Raw genomic sequence first — 21,251 nt, forward strand, 5'->3', positions numbered from 1 at the left:
TTTCAAGCTGTGTATTGAGTTTATTACTTCTGTATATTTTCAAATGACAATTTAAAAATAATCTTTAAATTTCATTAGAGCAAATCAGAAAGTCTATGTATACCACAATGTTACCACAATGTTAACTGAGGTTCCGAAGAACATTTACAAAGACATTTAAATGACCTTCAGATAAATTTACAGAGGACTTCAACACTTAAAATGCAGACAGCTTTAAGACCTACTGGGCTGGTGAATGACTGATCTTTCCTTACATGACATTGCTTAAAATAAAAGCTTGCCACAGAAAAATGGGCTTACATCAAGTAGTAGAACAGTCAGTAGTGTCTGCTTCTCAGGCGTGTGGGACAACAAGCTGTTTTGGACACATGAAAAATTCTTTACAGAAAGTGGAGAACTTCTACCAGAAGTTATTAGCTAGCATTGCCTGTCAGCCAGGGCATCTATGGAGGTCCCTTCGTGTTCATTTTGCAGACCTATAGAAACCTGGTCAGACAGCCAAATGCAATCCCCATACTTCAAAGGTGCCTTACCAAGTAATCTTTTATGAAAAATACCTGGAATTCATGGAATTTTTCTTCTCTTCCATTTTTGAAGAGTTCTGCTGAGGTTCCCTTAGTCCAGTGAGTCTGTGCAATCTCTGTAAACTCAGCTTGTAGCACTTGTAATTACAGTGCAAACTCTGCCAATCTCAAGGCAGTGCACCTGATCTCAGTGTCATTGTTTTCTGCTGGACTCCCTTTTAATGAGGCTTTTAGTGCTTTGTCTATTTGAGTCAGGACTGATACATGCCAGTTATGTATGTATTCTGCTCTGGTATCCCTGCCTTGTAACCAAGCCACCTACAAAGTAAGCATCAGAAGGAAACCTTTCTATTTTGTTCTCTCTAGCCTCTTCCAGGTGCAAGGGATCCACTCAGCTAGAAAGTCACCGTGATCCAACAGGCAGTTATGAGCCGGTGAGTCCCTGGGGGATAAGAGGAACATTTGTGCAAAGTATGAAATTAGCAGATGTGTGAAGTTTGGATGAGATAAGTCTGCAGGATCCCAAGTGACTGACTTCATGCCAGGAGGTAATGCCAATCCTGTCTCTGTTTGTCTCACTTAAGGGCTGGAAGATCTTTCAGGCAGACCAGATACCACAGTTTTGAAGCATTTTTGTAAAGCATTTCTAAGAGGCTATACCATACAACAACCTGTGTAACAGATAAAATAAGAAAAAGTAAGTAAATCCTGCTTGTACATAATAAGTAGTAATTTTTAATTATGCAGGGTAATTATCAAATGAAAAACAAATTGAAAAAGCCTCATTTATATCCAGGCTGATGTATTACGTTCTTCAGTCCTGCACTTCATGATAATTGCTGTATGGCTGCTTTAGATAGCATCAAACACTTCAAAATATATGCCTGTTTTTAGAAGTTAGGCAAATACTGTCAAACTGGACGCTGGAAAAGCAATATTATTCCTTATATCTTCCAAGTGTATTCAGCAGAATTCTTGAACAGATTATTTCTACAACCTTACTTTTACTTTCAAATAGGAACCTTAGTATTCTTGGTGACAATACTGGATTGGCATCTGCTTGCAAATACCACTGTCACATAGAACATAACATTCTTGTTTGAATCACAATTAAAATGTATATGAAATACTGCTGTAAGTTACTGACTTTGCTATCAGTAGCTCTTGAAAAGTATCAAACATGTCTAAGATGGCAACATGTAATTCACTACAATAATTGTAATGTATACACTTCACCTACATGACTAGAAAAGAAGAATACCCTGCATATGAAACAGATTTTATGACTTCAGTCTATTCCTACTCAGAGCAGTATGTACACTTCTACAGTCTGTGGAGGCAGGGGTTACTGTGTGATATACACATAGATATCTGTAGTAAAACAGTATAACTGTATTATATACAGTTAGAACTATACATGATTCTACACAGCACATCACATTTTGGGCTCCAGCAGATTGAGTTTTGGTTTTATTTAATACATCGTTGGTGGATGTAGATTTCTTCTGTCTTAAGCAGCTTCTTCAGCGGAGCAGTCAATGCCTGCATAGGTAAACTTCTCGTATAGGGTAGTGTTCACATAGGTCTGGGAAGGAAGCAAGCAAAGAGTGTGATACAAGTTGCATTACCTCAAGAATCCTAAACTGTATTGAAATTATTCATGGCGTAATTCACTTCTGTGGATTAATTCTTACCTTTCTTTCTTCTAACATCCTGTTCAGTGACACCAATATCTGAGCAAATGATGGTCTTTCATATGGTTTCTCTCTCCAGCACTGTCTCATTAGGTCATACCTTTAAAAGCAAACACCAACACAGGATGTTTTAGACACATAGGTTAGAGCCATTAGTTCTTGTAAATTTATTATTTATAAAATAATTTTATAAAATTTATATATAATAAATTTTATATTTATTATTTTTAAAAGGACTTGTATACATATCTGGATCTATATTTTCAACATTTGGTTTCTGTCTGGAAAAAAAATATTTTTCTATGGAATAATCAAGAACCTCAAGTGAAAGCCCAGCCATATTGCATTGAGAACAGTATATTTGGCAGGAGCGGGAAGCCTCAGAAAGGGCTCATTGCAAGTAACAGTGCATGCTGGGCAGGAAGGGCCTGAAATAATTATTTCCACTTGTGCACCCTTCAATTTTTAATGTAATGTTTGTTTTTATAAAAAAAAAAAAAAAAATCGTTTCTTGTAGACATTTGTTTATTTCCTATAGATTATGCTGTGTTTCATTTTGTGTTTGCCGAGGCAGTTACTTACACTTCATCATCACAGTTGAGAGGCTTTTCCAGTCTGTACCCTTGAGGCAATTTTTCATAGAGTTCTGCACATGTCATTCCACAATATGGTGTTCCACCTAAAGCAGGGTTTAATCATTGTGATGAACACTATTTTTTTTAATTAAAAAATGTAATTTCATAGCAGATAGGAAAAACAATGACTGACTCAGTAACAAGTGAATTAGTCCAACATTAGACAGTATGTTTTTATACCAGCCCTGTAGGTGATAAAAATTTATACTGGCTTTCATTTTTCTCTTCTAACTGCACATTATGCATTATGGAAGCAGTAACAACAAAACAGCTTTTCAACTACTCAAGAACAAAACCAAACCAATCAAACAAACAAAAAACCAACAAATCCTTCAAATTTCATTAATGTTCAAAAATTTTCTTTGACAGTACTTGGTGAAGTTTATCAAAAAGAAGTATTTACAATGTAAATATTGACTTAAAACTGAGGGGGATGATCAAAAACTACCCATCAACATGACAGCATTTTGGATTAAGGCTACAAGTAATGTGATATGCTGAATCTTACATTTAGATATGCCCTGGGTTTTACAGTGCCATGAAAATATGGTCATGATGTTTTTCTCATTTAGAATGGTATCTGAGCTGAAAATGTGATGATTGTATTTCCAAGAATACTGAAGCTAAATAAGGCTCTGTAAAATGAAACAGGAAAAAAAAAAAAAAAAAAAAAGCGGAGTGATGCAAAGCAAGGAACTGTAAGCAGACTGAATGAGTAGAGGTTGCTTGACCCAGATGAGTTTATTTGTGCAGAACAAAATCCACATACTTACCTAAGCTAACAATTTCCCATAATAGGACACCATATGACCATCTACAAGAGAGGAGTATTATTGAATGCCACCAGAATGCAACAAGATACCATATTTTAAAATGGTAGGTAATTTTGCTAATAATCGGAGAACATAAAGAAATGTGAATCAATCTCCCTATTTTTTTTTCTTACCAATTTTTGTTTAATTTTAGGGTTCATAGAACTGGAACACTTGGAACGAGATCTTTAGCAAAATTAATTCCCTGTATTTCCATCTGAGTTCTTGACTAGACTTAAGCGTTCTCAGCAAAAACAGCGTTCTTACTGAATTGCTTTGCTAAATATCAGTTCCAGGTTCCTGACTAAAATACTGATTTTCTTTGACTCAACAGAGAATTCAGAAGAATTTTTTATTTCAAGTGAGAAATGTACCTCTATTAGTAACCCAAATCTAATTAGCTTGTGGACACTAGTTCAGACATTTCTGATGAAATAGAAGTAACAATTTTTGTTGTTGATTTCCATTTTTTCTTGCCATTTACTTACTCATACTGACATAGTTTGTGAGTTTTTTTTGGTTCAGTGCATGTCTTTATACTTGCTATCAAACTTTCCTTGATATTGGAAAAAAAAAAGATTATTTTAAAAAAAAACACTTTAAAACATACTTACACATCACTATTAGTGGTATAAACGCTGTAATTCAAAGATTCAATTGCCATCCATCTCACTGGAAGCCGTCCCTGGAAATTATTTCATGAAAGTTGGTTTGTTGGTGGTTGGAATAACAATATAGAATCATAGCACGGTTTGGATTGGATTCTTTAAAGAACATATAGTTCACCCCACAACCCTGCCATAGACTGGAACATCTCCCACTAGACCAGATTACCCAAAGCCCCACCCAACTTGGCCTTGAACACTTGCAGGGATGGGGCATTCAAGACTTATCTGGGCAACCTGTTCCAGTGCCTCACCAATGTTACAGTGAAGAATTTCTTCCTTATATCTAATAAAAACCTCCCTCCTTTAGTTTAAAATCACTACCCCTTGTCCTGCCACTGCACTCCCTGAGTCTCTCTTCATCTTTCCTGTAGGCCATTCTTCGGAAGGCCGCAATGAGGTCTTCCTGGGGCCTTCTCTTCTCCAGGCTGAGCAGCCCCAGCTCCCTCTACCTGGCTTCACAGGAGAGGTTCTCCAGCCCCTTGATCATCTTCATGATCATCTTCTGGACCCATTCCAACAGATACCACAATTTAATCCCCAGCAATTGTTCTACATGTTATATTTATGAAAACTGACTGTAAGCGAGTAAACTTCATTAAGAAATTAGACTTATTACTTGTTTCATGACTTGATTTGTATGTTTACATACTGAAGGGACGGTTCAAGCTAAAGCTAACAAAATTTATCTAACCAGCATCTCAAGACAAATTGGAAATAATCCTTGAGTAATGTCATGAGTCTCTAAGCAGTCCCATTCCCTTGATCACCCAGTGTTATTACTGGTCTGTGGTTATCTGATGTTTATTAGACATCTTTCTCTTCTATGTCTTCCAAAGCATTAGCTCTGGAGGGCTGTTTTGTCAACTCATAGATCCTAGTGTGTCTGTTATTACCGTTTTGTTAACTTTGTGCTTGTTCAATAAAATTAAACTAGATTACCCCAGCCAGATAAACTCTGGCACAAAAATATAATTCTCACAGCTCCATTACACATCCATCATACATCAAATGTATATTCTATGCATTTCTATATAGAATTGAACTAAATCTCATTACTGATTACAAAATTGGTTATTTTACTGCCATCCATCTTCACAGAAGTAATTGTCAATTATATATATTATAAACTTGTTATAGAGCAGATTTACAGGTAATGCAAGTGTATTAATAGTTAATATAAATATTTCTACGTTAGTATATTCTAAGTATTTATACATGTATATAATTAATTCTGTAGTACCTATGAGTTTACATTTTTGTTTATATTACAATACAAAGTAAGAAACAAGAAAGCAAAAATGAGAACAGACTATATGGCTTTTGAGTCTTACCATGGTCTTCTTAACATAAACTTCTTGACCTCTGGATAAACCAAAGTCAGCTATTTTTGCAACATAGTTTTCTCCAACCAAGATGTTTCTTGCAGCCAAATCTCGATGAATAAACTAAAATTAAAAAACAAACAAACAAACAAACAAACAAACAAAAAACAGAAATCACTATGGTATCTGTGAACTTGAAATGTGTTATTTCAATGCTCCACTGAAAATTGGAAGCATTTAGAATAAAAGTGAAAACCAAAACAAATGTCTTAGTATGCCATTACCAAGAACATTTTAAACTGTAGCTAAAGATGAGAGCAGTTAGTTACATGATTTGTAAGTTTGAATGCCTCCTCCTTGATTCCCTGTGACATAGTATTTGATAGCGCTGAGTGAACACAACAAAAAAATGGTCACTCAATGTGTGCTATCGAAGCTAAAATTAAAACCTTATATTGATCTCATTTAAAAGCATAGTCCCTGAAAAATGAATACTCTGCCCGTGGTGGGTAGAAAATTTAGGACTGACCTGTTTCTGGCTCAGGTAGTCCATCCCTCTGGCAACATCTGCTGCAAAATGGAGAAGTTGCTGAGAGGAAAGTGTAGATGCGGTACTGTTGGCAATGGCAAATGCTGGATCTGTCTCAAGCACTCTGCTTTTCCGAAGGAAGTCCAGTAAATTTCCGTGGGGGGCATATTCAATGGCAAGGTAAAGATATCCTAATGAAAAATCAGATAGTAAGTGTATCACAAAGTAAAAGACACTCAGCAATAGTATTTGGAAACCTACACTGATGTAAAATAACAATAAAATAAACAAATCAGATTCATGGGGAAATATCAAACGGTGTAACTCCTACGTGTAATAGAGAATTTAGAACTACTGGTGAACATCATTTCTGATGGATTAACATGGACTTGTAGCTTTAATGTCAAGTGTATTTGGCTTTTTAAGTGTTGCACAGAAAAACCTGTTCATGAGCTGGTGTTTCTACGGACAATATGAATCTATACTGTTTTTGTTGTTGTTGTTTTTAATGATTTTTTGAAGTACATGTATTCAATAGTGTCTTACCCCGATGTTCACATGCTCCCAGAAGATTTATGATGTTGGGATGATGACCAAGTTTACAAAGGACTTCAAGTTCTCCAGCAAAGTCTCTGTGGTCATCTTTTGAGGCATACTCTGAAAATCAAATCAGTGTTCATTTATGTTTTCCTTTGAACTGAATTTAGGATTATATTGTTAATTGTGAGGACTCTGGGCTGCCTGGGGCACTACAGCTTCATTCCCAAAAGAAAGAGGAAATCTCTAAGATACATTAATATTTACTTGAAAAATATGATTTTTCATTCAAAGAGGAGAAAAAAAAAAAAAAGGAGAGAAAATAATGTTTGCAGCAGCCATCTCCAGAGAAAGAAAACATTTTAATATTACACATCTGTCACTTATTTCAAAAGTTAAAAAGTCATAGCAGATCATACTGCAGCTAGCTGCCTAAAAGTCTTTCCTTTTGTGTGCTTGTGATTATTTCTGCCTGCATGCAGACCTTGGCTCATTTTTTAATGTTGATTTTATTTGAGTGACTCCCAATTTGCCTACGTAACAATCTAGTGAATCACAAAAAATACATGTGTTCTTGCAGTATTCCATGCGTTGCAGTTCTCTCTGGAACATGACAGTCAGGCCCAATGAGGACAAAGAAAGCAAGTGACCTTTGATTTAGTGTATGTATGTACAGATGCAGAGATGTATTTATCTGTGACTGGATGAGGCAAGCGAGATACCTAAATGCTGTGCCCCAAGGCTAGCTTAGTGCACCTGTTTCTATCAAATGCATGTTTTAATGGCTCCTCCTCTGCAAATAAATTCACATGTGAAGTTTGTACTAGTCTGTGAAGTACAAAATTCATAATCCTCAATGATGTTAGCATTTAAAGAGAAATATAGACCAACATGACAGAGCAGAAATGTAGTCTTTGCTGGAACAAAAATCTTGGCCTAGTATCAGCCATTATAATGTCACTAGTAATTTTGAATATTTATTTAAACATTAGGAGGGGGCTACTAAGCACTTCTTAAGACAGAGGAACACTTGGAAAAAACAAAAACAAACAAACAACAAACAAACAAACAAACAAAAAAAAACAAACAAAAACACAAACAAACAAAGAAACAAACAAACAAAAAAACAGCCAAGAGAGCCAAGAGAAGTCTACAGTCTCGGAGTCTGATCTTTACTACCTTTCATCCTTTTAATCGCAGCATCCATGCGTAAGCCATCCTTCTTAATTCGTGCTTTCAAGACTTGTCCAAAGTTACCTTCCCCGATCACATCTTGAAATTTGATGTCATTCCACTCAAGAACTGGATAAATGGTGGGATCTGGGCTGTTTTTGGCTTTTCTGCTCAGAGTGAGAGTACCTGAGTTAAACTGTACAGCTGGCTCTTCCCTCTGTAACAGAGTTAAGCAGATGGTGTTAAGTATGATTTCTTCTTTACTGAGCAATACCATGCTTACCCTCCCTGAATACATATGTGCTCACTGGTGTATGCATACACACAACCTGAACCATCTCCTGCTTACACACGAGTGGGTACATTAGCAAACTACATCTACTTTAGACACTGGCTGCATCAAGCACTTGTGCCTAGATCTACAAAATTAATCAGACTCCTAATTTATCCATAAGTACCTTTGTACTAGGCGTCCTGAACAGTTTTCCAATTAGTGAACGTGAAAGAGATGGACAAAACTCATTTGAAAAAATTGATCTTAGAACCAGTTTTAAGTCTCAGGACAAGATTTATCTTTTTGTTTGTATTGAGTAAATTCTGTGTTAATCAGGCTCAGTAAGAAGACTGAAGAAAGACAATGCAAGGAAAGAAAAGAGACAGGAAATGATTCTCTGCTGTACTTGAAACATCTTCACTTCAGCCACACATGCCCAATAAACACTTTTTTGGGGAAAAGTTTCAAGACAAGGAGCAGGACCTATTCTGTGTGGCCTGGGGACTCTTTTTGTGGCCTGGAGACCATTCATCTTTTTGAATGAGTCCCCTTTTTAAGAAATAACCTGTGGAAATCCAATTGGAGGAGTTCCTTGTCCCAGCTTCATTCTCCTTTGTGGGTTCCCCTTTGAAGTAAGAGATAACACTGGAAAGCTGAGTGAGGCAGAAGCTACAGCAGGATACAAGTATATGCAGAGAGAGCTCTACGTGATACTACAAACTTCAGCAATTTCATCACTGCCAAAGATATGATGTTGCCATTCACTGATCCCTGCTGTCCTCTCCCCAGGTTAAAAAGATGTGGCAGATCAGTCACTGATGCTCAAAAGCAATGGTTAAAAGTACTGCAGTTTTCAAAATGACACAACTTCACAAAAGGAAAACAAGCTCTTCTATTCTGCATGGCTTGATACTTGTCATACACAGGGGCAACAAGACAGAAAAGAGAAGGATGAATTGTGTGTATCTTTTTTCAAGTCAGGTCATCTGTCTCGTAGCCTATAGCTATGATTGCTTTAGCTCTGGGTCACTAGCAACAGCACTAATGTCATACATGAAGAGGAGATTGTATTTGGAAAGGCCAAAGAAAAGGAAGTGAAAAAAAAAAAAAAAGAAAACCAAAAACCAACACTGCAAAAGATGGGGCAAAAATGTTTAGCCACACTGCCAGAGGAAAGCTAGAAACCCACCACCACATTTTGGAAAGCCTGAGCCATTCTGCGCTGGAAGTTGGCTCGCTTTAACTGCAGCATGATGAGAAAGGCCAGGAGAATAGTTACACAGGTCATCCCTGCAGAGCCAAGGATAGCAATAAGCAGCATTTTGCCTCCTTTGGATTCATATGGAGCTGTTGAGGAAGCACATAAAGAGTTTGTCATTTCCAGGTATTTCTGAAAAAGCCATGAACAGTGCATAGCTAGACACTCCCATCTTATAAACAGTGTAAAGACATGTAGGTATATCCCCTTGTTTTACAAAAATGTCACAGACATTGTATGCTCTGATTTTCAGATTTGTGAGCACCTGCTTATTTCAGGGAGAGCAAAGCTGAGGTCACATTCAGTGATCTAATTAACTCCATTAATTTATGAGCTGTTGGGCGCTTGCTAGTGAATACACACAAATGCTGTATGTTGCCACTTCACTGATGCCATGTAGGGAACTGAGAGTCAAAAAAAGGATATTGTGACTTTGCTCTATCTAACTGGTTTATACCATCAGCCCTGGTTTGTGCAAGCCCGGCATGCTGGAATAACTAACCTTTAGTTTCTGGAAGAGTCTTCAGTTCAAAGGATGTGTTTGGATTGCTCAAGCCGATGTTGTTCTGAGCGTTAATCTGAACCTGGTACACAGTGTTTGGCTCAAGGCCCTTGAGATGGTATTGAGTAATGGTGGTGTTCTTAATGATAATGTCGATGTGGTTGTACTCAGCCTTGCCATAAATTTTGTAGCTGATGATGATGGAGGAGATGGAGTGACCCTCGGCAGTTGTCCAAGAGATGACTGAAGATGTGTCAGTGATGTTAGAAAACTTGATGTTGTATGGTGCAGGAGGGATTCCTGGGAACAGACATAAACACACATTAAGTGTTGGAGAGCACATCACCTCTTCTGCCTTCCCTCAGAGGCCAAACACTTTACGCAGTGTTTTTGTTGTGCTAAACAGAAGAATTTTGTTGACAAGCTTTGGTAACTGAGCACAACTGTTTTATGAACCATGTGCAGTCACCCATATTGCAGTACTCCATACTTCCAGTAGAGGTTGGAGTAGTATTCAGTGTAGCCCTGTCCTTGCAAAAAGGATATGAATGCTCTAAGCTGTTCTGCAAGGACAGCATAATTGCTTTAAAGTTAATGACCATAACCCCCATTCCCCCGTGCCGCTCGGGGGGAGGAGGTGGAAGAGGGCTGATGGGGGGAAGGTGCTTTTGGTTTCTTTTCTTTGTTTCTCACTTCTCTAGCTTGTTATTAATACGTAATTAACCATATTACCTGGTTAAAATGGTAATATGGTTAATTATTTAACCATGGTTGTGACCATGGTTACTGTTCACACTCAGGAATTCAAGCACAGGTACTGATCTTGAGCGTAGCTACACTGAAACTACACTTTGCTCACAGGGATGTGTACCTTTCATTGCATCTTCTTTTTGTTCCTTAAAAGCTGACTCTTCCTGTATTGACATGGCAGAACTGCAGGGTCTGAGTGTTGTTTTTTTTTGGAGTTAGAAAAGAGCTTAGATTATGAAAATCAGTGTGTTCATCACTACAAGGAGAAAAAAATGCTATGTGTGTTAGAAGCACAAATCACACTGATATTAAGATGTGAATTCCCAAGCTTTTCACTTATTTTTCCTTTTTTTTTTTTTTTTTTTTTTCCTTCATAAAACTCATCATCAGTTCCTGACAATTCCCAAGGTAAGAATTCCTTTGAATACAGAGATTTTCTTTATAATAACAGTAATAGCAACCATGACAGGTTGTCATCAGGAACTGAGTGTTACCAAAACAAAGGATTTGTTTTAATGTAGTAATTAAGAAACAATCATTCTGACTGCTGGGGGAAAGAGGAAGAATTAAGCGGAAGTGAATCAGCTACTTACTGTCACTGAAAGTCCACGCATACAGGTAGTTGCTCCATTCTCCTTGGGACCTGGTGTTCACCCGTACCCTGCACATGTATTGCTGTCTGGGCTCAAGATCTTTAATGATCAGCGTGGACATATTTCCTGGCACTTGAGTAATAACACTGCTCTCGTCACCATTGTCATTCACGCTCTTCCTTTCCACTTCAACACGAATGTCGTCCTCTGTCCTCAGCGTTAAAGGATGCCATGACAAATTCAGTGATGTTGTGCTTTTTGGAAGGAGTGTGAGACCTTCTGGTGGAGGAAGACCTTGGAGAAGCCACAGTGAGACAGGGAACAACACTTCACATCTGGTATGTAAACCAAAGCAGGGGTACCAGTTATTCCCAGCCACTTGCTCTAGCTTAGAGTGACAAAGGGCAGTTCTCCCCTCCCACACCCCACCCAGTTACCAGAAATTTGCTGTCTTGTTTGGTAATTCCTAGTGGAATTCTCATTTATTTTGTACGTCAGTATTCAGTTTGGGCTGTCTCCTCAGTGATCTGAAAACTTATCTGCTTGTTCAGACATTTTAATTTTTAAAGTTTTAATTTTTAAAGTAAATTGATCTAATAGTAAGTGAAAGGACCGATCTGGTGTTAGAAGGAAGGACTAGCACGCAAAAGAAGTGTTTTCGATCTCCAATTCTGCTGCTTAGTCAGGCAAATTATGCATATTTTCCTTTCCCAGATCCTTCACCTCTAAATCAGGGAGCATAATAGAACTGTCTTACATACAGGGTGGTTTTCTTCACCCCTGTTTTTTTTTTTTGTTTGTTTGTTTTGTTTTTCCCCTTTGCCTGAGATTATTTCAAAAGGCTCTCCATATTTTTCACATCTAGCTGCTGACATTGCTCAAATGAAAGTGCTCTGGACGATCAGGGAGTAGACCACAGAAATAACCCTCCGAAATGACCCTTTTCTGAAAAGCCAAGGTGATGGATGACTTACCAAGTGCAGCTGTTGTGAAGCTAGCCTGTGGTCCGGGATGGCCTTCCCCACCTTCCCCTTGCCGACTCAGCTGAACACAGAACTGATACTCTGTTTTTGGTTCCAGATTGTCCAGTCTTTTGGTTGTGCCTTTTACTGAGATGGAGAAAGAAACAGTAAAGTTGAATACCCCATACTGAAAAATTATAAGAAAGAAAAGAGCAGGAAAATACATGTATTCCTGAATGACTAGACACGGAAAGTAAGATACTCAGGCTCTTCTGTTGTTCCAAATTCACTAAGATAAGCTATTTGAAGCATATAATATGTGGATTTTTAACATAAGCAATGTAAGCCCATAGTAACCGCTGGGTTCTGACCCAGCCCAAGGGATGTTTCCATCAACCCTTCCTTTGGGTCAGAGCAGGACTGGTTACTTCAGCAGTATGTATTTTGTGTGCAGATCTTGGGGTACCATGGATTAGAGTAATGATTGTTTACTTGTTTAATTTCCTGTAATGTTTCCTGTAGTATTTTAGACAAAGTGGTCATCTCACTCACAAGCAGGCTTCACTTTACCCATACCATTCCTGATCATTATTTACGTAAAATATTTGTTGCAGTGAAGGGCACAATAAGCATACAGGAATACAGCGGATGCTTCAGTACCTCTTCATCTTGCTCACTGCTTTTGAAAAACTGGAATTTGCACAGGACTTCAACAGCTGGGCCCAGCATTGAGTACTGTTTATCTTAGGGCAGAAGGGGGGAACCTTTTGATTACTGAAAATTGAATAAACACTTCCAACCACTGTCAGTGTACCACACTCACATTAACATTATACAGTACTGTTATGCAGAGCCACGTGGCCAGTCATAAAAGATTTAGCTTTTATGGGTTACAGAGACTTTTGAATCTGGGTCAAGGGCAGACACCAAATTATGTTTCAGTAAGTACGTGAAATTTGTGTTTGAGAGAATTAGAGAATCTTACCTTCTACAGACATCCAGGACTGATACCGCTTTGCTGGCTTGTAAAGGAGTTTTGTTGACACAACAGGTCCATCTCCAAGATGTAACTCAGCATTGATATCAATAATGAGAAAATTATGTCCACTGTCTGTCAGCCGTGGGGCATACTGTGGCACAGGAGGAACTGAGCAAGAATGCAAGTATTAAACCAGCCTTTTAATTCCCTACATCAGTAAAACTCTGGTATCTTCCTACATTTACAGGAAAATGGGAGATGCTCTTCCAAACTCTTAAAAAGTAGACAGGGGTTTAGACCCTAAAACTCACCATTTGTATTCTTCAAAAAAAATTTATAAAAAAATGCCTCTTCTTTTAATCCTTACCATCACACTTTTATACCCCAATACAGTTAATTAGGGTGCCACTTATAAGAGGCTTCTGTTTATATTCTGACTATAGATATTTATTCAGACATTTTTTTACAGCTCAGGAATGGCAAGCCCTGCCATGTTAGACTATAAATCTTCTTTTAAAAATAGACAGGCAAAGATATTAGAAAAGATTTATGCTCTTACCTTTAACTGTAACTTGAAACGGTTTCTCTGCCATTCCTGCTACTGTCTGCACGCTGCAGACCCAGGTTCCTGTATCACGGGGCTGGACTCGATTAATTGTAAACATAGCTTCTGAGCGATTACTGGTGACAATTAAGGAAGGCTGAAAAGACAAAAGACATGGACCTGAAAACTGTGGGCATTACGGATTTTTTCCATTCCACTTTTCTCGGTCTAGGAATTCATTTAGGGTTTAGTGGTGTCACTAGAGAGGTTCTATAGAAGTCAGTTCCATAGATTCACATATGCTTCAGTCCGTGAATTCTATTTCTACAGTTGAGGAAGCTCACATGGTGACTGCTGTGTTTGATCATGTATCTGATTTCATTCTCTTTAAATCCTAATCCATGTATCTGATTTCTATCTCTTTAAATCAAAGGCTGTATATGTATTCCTTCTTTTAGTATTTACATAGTAAACATAACTTCAATACACAACGTAGATTCAATAATTGAAAAAATATTTAAAATTATTTAAAAATAATAATTGAAAATTGAAAAATAAATAATCACTAGTATTTCAGAGACTATGATTAATTTCTACCCTATTTAGTAACATATTTTACATTTTTACCAGTTAGTCATAGAGGAAGAGCAGGATTAAAAGTAAGTTACTTATATATATTTCAAAGTATAATTTATCATTTTATCAACAAGTCAAGATTTTTTTCTCATTTTCAGGAATGTCAACATGATCTGATTTGGTTGTTCAACAGTTCCTAGCCTATGTGAGAGCCATTCATCTAAATCACTTTTTTTGTCTGTTTGTTTTTGCTAGCCCTGTAAGTCATGTGGATTCTAGCAAAGTTTTAAACTTTTTGGAACAGGAACTCAGTAAATAAAGAACAGCAAACAATGAGCAGTGTGATAAGCAATATGATAATCTCAGAATACTGGAATTTCATGTTATGCTTATAAAGCACAGTGTGCATTAAATACAGATAAAGTCAGTATAAATATCAGAAATAACAGGAAGCAATTAATCAGCAGCCCACCCTTAGGACAGTTCCATCTTGCTTCAAAAGTTTAAATTCTTCAGATTTAGGAAGTGGCATTCCAGTAGCTATACAAAAAGGCTTGAACTCCACACCAGAATTGAGTTCCACAGGGTCTAGTAAGTTTTCTATCTGAGGTGAAAGATCTGCTGAACCTGCAGAATATATATAATATTTTAATGTCATCCTTCAAACAGAACTTTCAAAAGGCAGCATCAAACACGCTTAGGCATATAATGCACATGTACACTGGAAAGCTTAGGCAGCATACGTATCTGATCCTCCCTCATGTATGTGACCATACCCACGGATATCCAAAGCTTACCAAAGTCAACACTGTTATAACAGAGTAAAGAGCATGTGAGAAGAAACAACCCCTCTATGCATTCTTCATTTCCTCTTTCGTTCCCTCTCTTTCTTGTTCCTTTTTATATTCTAAGCACACACACACTACTTATGGCAAAATCATGCACACAATTTGCAGTGAATGTGTAGTAACTATTAGCTCTCCATTATGTCTTTTCACAAGAGCAGTTGGATCACAATGGTGTAGTTCAGCTGGTTGGGTCAATGGCTTTGTTTCTTTGGCTGTTTTATTTATTTATTTATTATAATTTTTTTTACTTTTTGCGTGCGTGTGTTTGAAAACTTTTACAAGTTAACAATAAATTCATCACTTTATTTAACAAGCAGAAATGATAGTTGCTGAGTGCATTTCATAAAATGCTGTGTGCCCACCTTGCCTGAATCCAAATGTATTCTGAATGAAGTACATCCAGCTTTGCAAGCCTAACTCTGTCAAAGAGGCAGAGCTGCTTTAAACTCTGGGGTAGTCCTAGTGTTTCTGTCATCAATTTCAGATCATGAACCTGGTGGTGTAGGAGTGTGTGCAGCTGAGTAACAGGTATGCAATAAACCTTAAAGGTAAAACAGCACAAACCTATCCAAAAGCTGATAAAGAAAGTAGGATGTCCAGCTCCTTTCAGTAACTGATATTAAGGCTGATGTCAAAGCTTACAGAGTAAGGACTGTAACACTACATTTAATGAAAGCAAGTCACAGAATCCCTGAATGATTGAGGTTGGAAGGGACCTCTGGAGGTCACCTGGTCCAACCCCCTGCTCAAGTGACACCCAGAGCAGGTTGCTCAGGCCCATGTCCAGGCAGCTTTTGAAGACCTCCAGGGAGGGAGACTCCACAGCTTCTCTCGGCAACCTGTGTCAGTGCTTGGTCACCCACACAGTGAAATGTTTCCTGATGTTCAGGGGGAACCTCCTGTGTTTCATTTTGTGTCCACTGCCTCCTGTCTTGTCATTGGACACCACTGAACAGTGCCTGGCCCCATTTTCTTTGCACCTTCCTGTCAGGTATTAACACACACTGGTGAGATAGCCCCAAGCCTTCTTTTCGCCAGGGTGAACAGTCCCAACTCCCTCAATCTTTCCTCATGGGATAGGTGCTCCAGTCCCTTCATCAACTTTATGGCCATTTTTGGGCTCTTTCTGATATGGTTGCTGTTGTACTGGGGGTCCCAGAACCAGACCGAGCACTCCAAGTATGGCATCACGAATGCTGAGCAGAGCTGAAGGATCACCTCCCTCAGCCTATTGGCAATTCTTTTCCCGGTGTAAGCAGCAGATACAAGTCTGCTCTAAGTCAGATGTAACTGTAGCATGCCGGCCTATAAAATGCAGCATATAGCGCTCAGAAACACTGCACTACAGTAAAGGTATACAGATACATGTGGGCCCTTGGAATGTAATTGACAGCATAAGGATACCAGCCTGAAGTGGAAATGCTACACCATCATGAAGATCAGTTTCAGTTACACTGGGGAAAAGTCATTTACTACCGTGTTACCTTGCTTTACCTTCTTTTTCACATTGCAGACCATGCCATCCAAGGGAGCAGATGCAGCCCTTAAATCTGTCGCACGTCCCTCGATTGTGACAATTACATCTGAGTTTGCAATCTGACCCATAAAAACCAGGTTTGCACTCTGCAAGTACATACGTTGCCAGTTAGTATAAAGGTACTAGATAATGTCTTCCATAAATTTTCAATTTCATGCATAAATTCTCTCCAGTAGAGTTTACTTCCCTTAGTTGGGTTGAGTTTGAAACTCTATGTAGCAGCACTAAGTCATCCACAGAGCATCCAGAGAGCAAATAACATGAAATATAGAGCATACTTATATCCAAGCCTGTCATTTGTAAGCTAGATGGAAATATGGAAGCTTCTTCAACATCCACTGTGGTTTCACACTTGCACTGTGGTAGTGTCAAAACTTCATCAGCTTTAACAGGACCAATGAACCATAGAACTTACATGTGCATGAAGATGTGCATCATGTCCCAAAGAGATTTCAGTCTAATAGAAATGAACAAGGCTAATTATTGCCCAGTAGTTGGATATGTGATTGACAGTGAATAGCTCAGTGTGACATGTAGAAATATGGCAGGGCTATAGCTGTTATCAGAGCTGATGTTACAACATCAATTCATTTTGCTGAAAAATTTGAATAGTTTGCAACTTTGCTTAATCTTTCTTTTGAGGATCTGAAGTACTCCTCTGAGGTAATTAAATGTTATTATCCCTTTTTTTACAGAATGGAAACATTTCCCTCTCTTACTCTTCTCTGTTAGTTTCCTTCTGTGTTTCATATGTGTAGCACATTAAGGACTCTTCACCATTCTCCATATTTTTGACTATACCTTTATCACATTCCAGTCCCATCCATCCTGTGGCACAAGAACAACCATATGGATCTGGCAGACAGAACATATAGTTTTTGCAGCCATAGTTTTCTTTGCAGCTCTCTTCACATGTTTTGCCAAATGTATTGGCTCCACAAGCTATTGAAGAGAAGAGAGTGAAAGAAAGATCCAAGAGCAGTAAGTCTGCAAGAGAGCTAATGCTTCCAATGATACAGCTTTAGACAATAGAAAACATGAATTAAAATAAAAGTTATATTTTTACCATCCAGATACTAGATCTATTAACTTCCAAAACATCTTAAGGCATTGCTGCACTAAGGGTAAGTTCCGGCAGCTGAAACAAACATTGCTTTCTGTCATATAAGAACCCGTCATCAAAGCCTCTATTGCTTTGGATATTTGGGCATAGAGCTTCAGCAATAAATCCTCTTTATAAGCCTTTCTAATATTGAATGGGCAAACAATGCTTTGAAAACCAAATCTCCTTCTTAGAAGCCAGTGCATATAAAACTGCTCAAGGTTTTGCTTCTCTGCTATGACCAGTGAGTAATTAGAGTGGTTCAGGTGTCATCTATTCCAGTAGTTCAGTTGTAGTATTTACAGCACTGCAATTTGGTCAGAATATTTAGGTACATATTTAGCATTGTACTCATAAGTTGCTTGGACAGATCAGTGTGCAGTGTGCTCCTGCTCCAATTACTCCAGAATCCAAACTAATTGTCACAGACACAGATATGCCCAAGCAGACATATATTATTGATACGCTCCTCCAGAGACAATTCACCCTCTGACCAGGTGGCAACTTGTTCAGAAGTAGCCTCGGAATCTGTCACAGGACTTCATTTCCCAGTGCCAGCGTATGCTTAAGATCCCGCAGTCTATCATGCATTTAACAGTCAGTCAGCAGCTTCAAGCATGCTTATTTTGGAGGAATTGGAAACATTTGTCTTAACTACAAGAGCTGCTATGGTAATTCCAGGTTCATCTCACCCAACACTGTCTTGTCTCCAGCACCAGCTGTAAATGTGATAGCTATAAAGAGTGAAACAAGGCTACTGCATTCTGCCAACTTCTATTACAGTGCACAAATTAATAAGCAATCTGTGAAGAGAATATTTGCTTACCTTTCTCACATGTTTTTCCCATAAAACCTGGAGGACAGATGCATTCCCCAGTATCTTCATGACAAATGCCATTGTTCATGCAGGAAGGGCAGTGGGAGCTACAGGAAGGGCCCCATTTCTGAGCTTCACATCCTTTTATGCAGAAATATAATGACATGTTTGTTGTCTCCTCATTCAATAACCAGTCAAGCAGTAAAATAAGTGACCGTGTGATCCATATGCTCCCACCCCAAAATGCTGGCCAACCAGCTTAGTATGAAGAGACACTTTTTTCATTGTGGAAGTTTTCCTGTTTCTGGAGCAGATCAACTGTGTAGTACACAGATACACCACCTACCATTTTCAGAGAAGGAACTGTGAAAGTTTTCCTTTTTTGAAATCAGAGGTAGATTTATTTCTTTATTTATTTTTAGTTTAGGAAAGTAAGTTTGGAAGTTGGCAAAGATGTTTCATGTAATCATGTTTCATGTAAAAAACATGTTTCCCTGTTCTTATAGCAGGGATTTGAGACCTACAAAAGCTCCAGGCTTCACCTGCAGCTGGATGTACCAATATTAAGCCAGCAGGTCCAACCTTGCAATCACTGGCATTGTACCAGCATTTGGCAAGTGATGATTTTTTTCTGTAGCAGTATTTTTCTTGAAAGCTCAATAGAGCATGTTCACCTCTGTTATATCTTTACTGTCTTCACCGGGCCTGTATAAGGATCAATCAGCTGATGACATGTTTCTAGAAAAAATGGACTAATAGCAGTCAGTATATATATCAGTTTTGATGCAGGATGTCAGGATTTTCTTTCCCACTTCCTAATTTAAAAAGATACTGCTACCATGAATCCTGCCAGTGAGAGTTTTGCTACTGATTTAAAAGAAGCAAAACTTAACCTCTTAACTTCACTACAGGAGTGTGTTGCCTCATCATGCAAATGCTTAACAAATCCCTGAAAGATACAAAATTCACTGAGTTGCTTTTGAAATCAGTGTTGAGAGGACTCCACAGTTTTCAGTATTTGATTTGTAACAATGTTTTTTACATCACAGAAAGTGATCTTCATGACTTCCTCTACTGTAAAACTAGAACAGAGAAGATGGTAAACTGGAAACTGAAATAGGCTCACTAAAACTGGAGTAATTTAGCTAATTAAATCTTGGAACAGCTCTTTTAGATTTCAGCATACATTTAATGAGTCAACACGGTATTTAGAGTTTTGTCTCCCCCTTCTCCCAGAATGAAATTACTAAATGTGCATACTTAGGGAAAAACAAACAAACAAACAAAAAAAACAACCTTTGTTAAAATCATCAATCTATGCCTATAACTGTAACTCAGAGAAAGCCTGAACATGTGTCTGAGCAGTGGCTAAATCATTCCTTCTCTTTACTGTTAGTGTGCTCCCTACAACTCTCCCAGACTACACCCAAGGAGTTTTCCTAATAGGCAGGATGCACAAGGCTTTTGACCAGTTCCAAGGGATGGGAGAGAATTTGTGGGCACTATATGGGCAAGTCATCTGCTGTGCAACTTGGCACTGGAGCAGAGAACAGACGTTTTTATATTTTATTTTGTAAGCTGGTCATAGCTTCAGAATCCAAATCTGGGGCTTTACATTGATTCATTTGCAACTCCTGGATATCCTGTGGATGCTAGTAAGTAAAGTATGTTTTTACTTAAAAGAAACATTTTGTCCATCATATAAAATGCTTTAACAGCTATTTATTTTCACACATCAATTTTACATTTCTATTCAAGTTAATAGAATATAATTTTCTTTATATCTGATGAAATAGGGCATGGCAGCATGGGCTACCAGACATCTATAATGCTTAAGAAAAAATATCCACTTGCATTGTGAAGTGGTCCAGTTTTCCACTGGGAGTTGAGCTTTAATGGCTAACTATGGCAATTTTAAACAAACTGGGGTAGTTTGTGAAATTGCAATGCTGTATGCTAAGATTATTTTAGAATAGATGGAGTTTGGATATAACTTACCATAGAGAACAGAGACATTTGAAAATTTGTAATTTTTGCTCATAGCCACATCATATATTCATGAGAGACCCTGTGCTGCCTTCTTTGTTCCTAATTGCTTGATATTTGAAAAGCTGAGTTGCTGAGAAAAGAGCTGTCTCTCTTGGCAATAGTTAGATGAATTGAAACTAAATCTGAAGGTTGTGGGTTTTTTTTGTTTGTTTGTTTGTTTTGTCTCTCAGCTGCTTAAATCATGATCAGCTTATACTGAAGATTGTTGGGAAAAAAAATTCTTATGACATAAGCTGATGGCAGCTCATGCCAAGGAAGACTTTGGGCCTTATTTGGGCACAGTGTAGATTTCATGTCAGATTCATTACAACATTAAACAATTAATCATTAGCACACAGTAATGGAACTTACGTCTTACAATAAGCCTTGTGTAAGCAGAAGTAAAAAGGTTTCCTCCTATATATCTGGCAGAGTAAACCCCTGCATCCTGTGGTTGAACATGAGGATAGGAGACTTCCAGCTCACCCGGCACTTCGTGCCTGGGCACGGAGTGAATGAAGGAACCTGGGGAAGGAGCACACAAAGACAGAGGACAGAAGTCATTCAGCATATACAGCCAGAGCAAG

At 38.1% G+C, this 21,251-nt stretch overlaps 1 protein-coding gene across 1 annotated transcript in view; it reads right to left on the reverse strand.

The window, feature by feature from the left end:
* Positions 1 to 21,251, reverse strand: part of TEK (TEK receptor tyrosine kinase) — a 42,861-nt gene continuing 21,610 nt past the window's right edge. The window contains exons 4-23 of the mRNA XM_013095202.5: positions 21,037 to 21,189; positions 18,646 to 18,777; positions 17,519 to 17,659; positions 16,675 to 16,803; positions 14,805 to 14,959; positions 13,772 to 13,913; positions 13,219 to 13,380; positions 12,246 to 12,380; positions 11,272 to 11,565; positions 9,929 to 10,228; positions 9,358 to 9,515; positions 7,901 to 8,111; positions 6,731 to 6,841; positions 6,185 to 6,375; positions 5,665 to 5,778; positions 4,280 to 4,350; positions 3,627 to 3,667; positions 2,801 to 2,897; positions 2,219 to 2,318; positions 1 to 2,109 (exon numbers count right to left, since the gene is read on the reverse strand). Coding sequence (XP_012950656.2) covers positions 2,035 to 2,109; positions 2,219 to 2,318; positions 2,801 to 2,897; positions 3,627 to 3,667; positions 4,280 to 4,350; positions 5,665 to 5,778; positions 6,185 to 6,375; positions 6,731 to 6,841; positions 7,901 to 8,111; positions 9,358 to 9,515; positions 9,929 to 10,228; positions 11,272 to 11,565; positions 12,246 to 12,380; positions 13,219 to 13,380; positions 13,772 to 13,913; positions 14,805 to 14,959; positions 16,675 to 16,803; positions 17,519 to 17,659; positions 18,646 to 18,777; positions 21,037 to 21,189 — 2,912 coding nt within the window. The 3' untranslated portion in view covers positions 1 to 2,034. The remainder of the gene's footprint in view (positions 2,110 to 2,218; positions 2,319 to 2,800; positions 2,898 to 3,626; positions 3,668 to 4,279; positions 4,351 to 5,664; positions 5,779 to 6,184; positions 6,376 to 6,730; positions 6,842 to 7,900; positions 8,112 to 9,357; positions 9,516 to 9,928; positions 10,229 to 11,271; positions 11,566 to 12,245; positions 12,381 to 13,218; positions 13,381 to 13,771; positions 13,914 to 14,804; positions 14,960 to 16,674; positions 16,804 to 17,518; positions 17,660 to 18,645; positions 18,778 to 21,036; positions 21,190 to 21,251) is intronic.

The sequence above is a fragment of the Anas platyrhynchos genome, chromosome Z (genome assembly GCF_047663525.1).
Source record: "Anas platyrhynchos isolate ZD024472 breed Pekin duck chromosome Z, IASCAAS_PekinDuck_T2T, whole genome shotgun sequence".
Classification (NCBI taxonomy): Eukaryota; Metazoa; Chordata; class Aves; order Anseriformes; family Anatidae; genus Anas; species Anas platyrhynchos.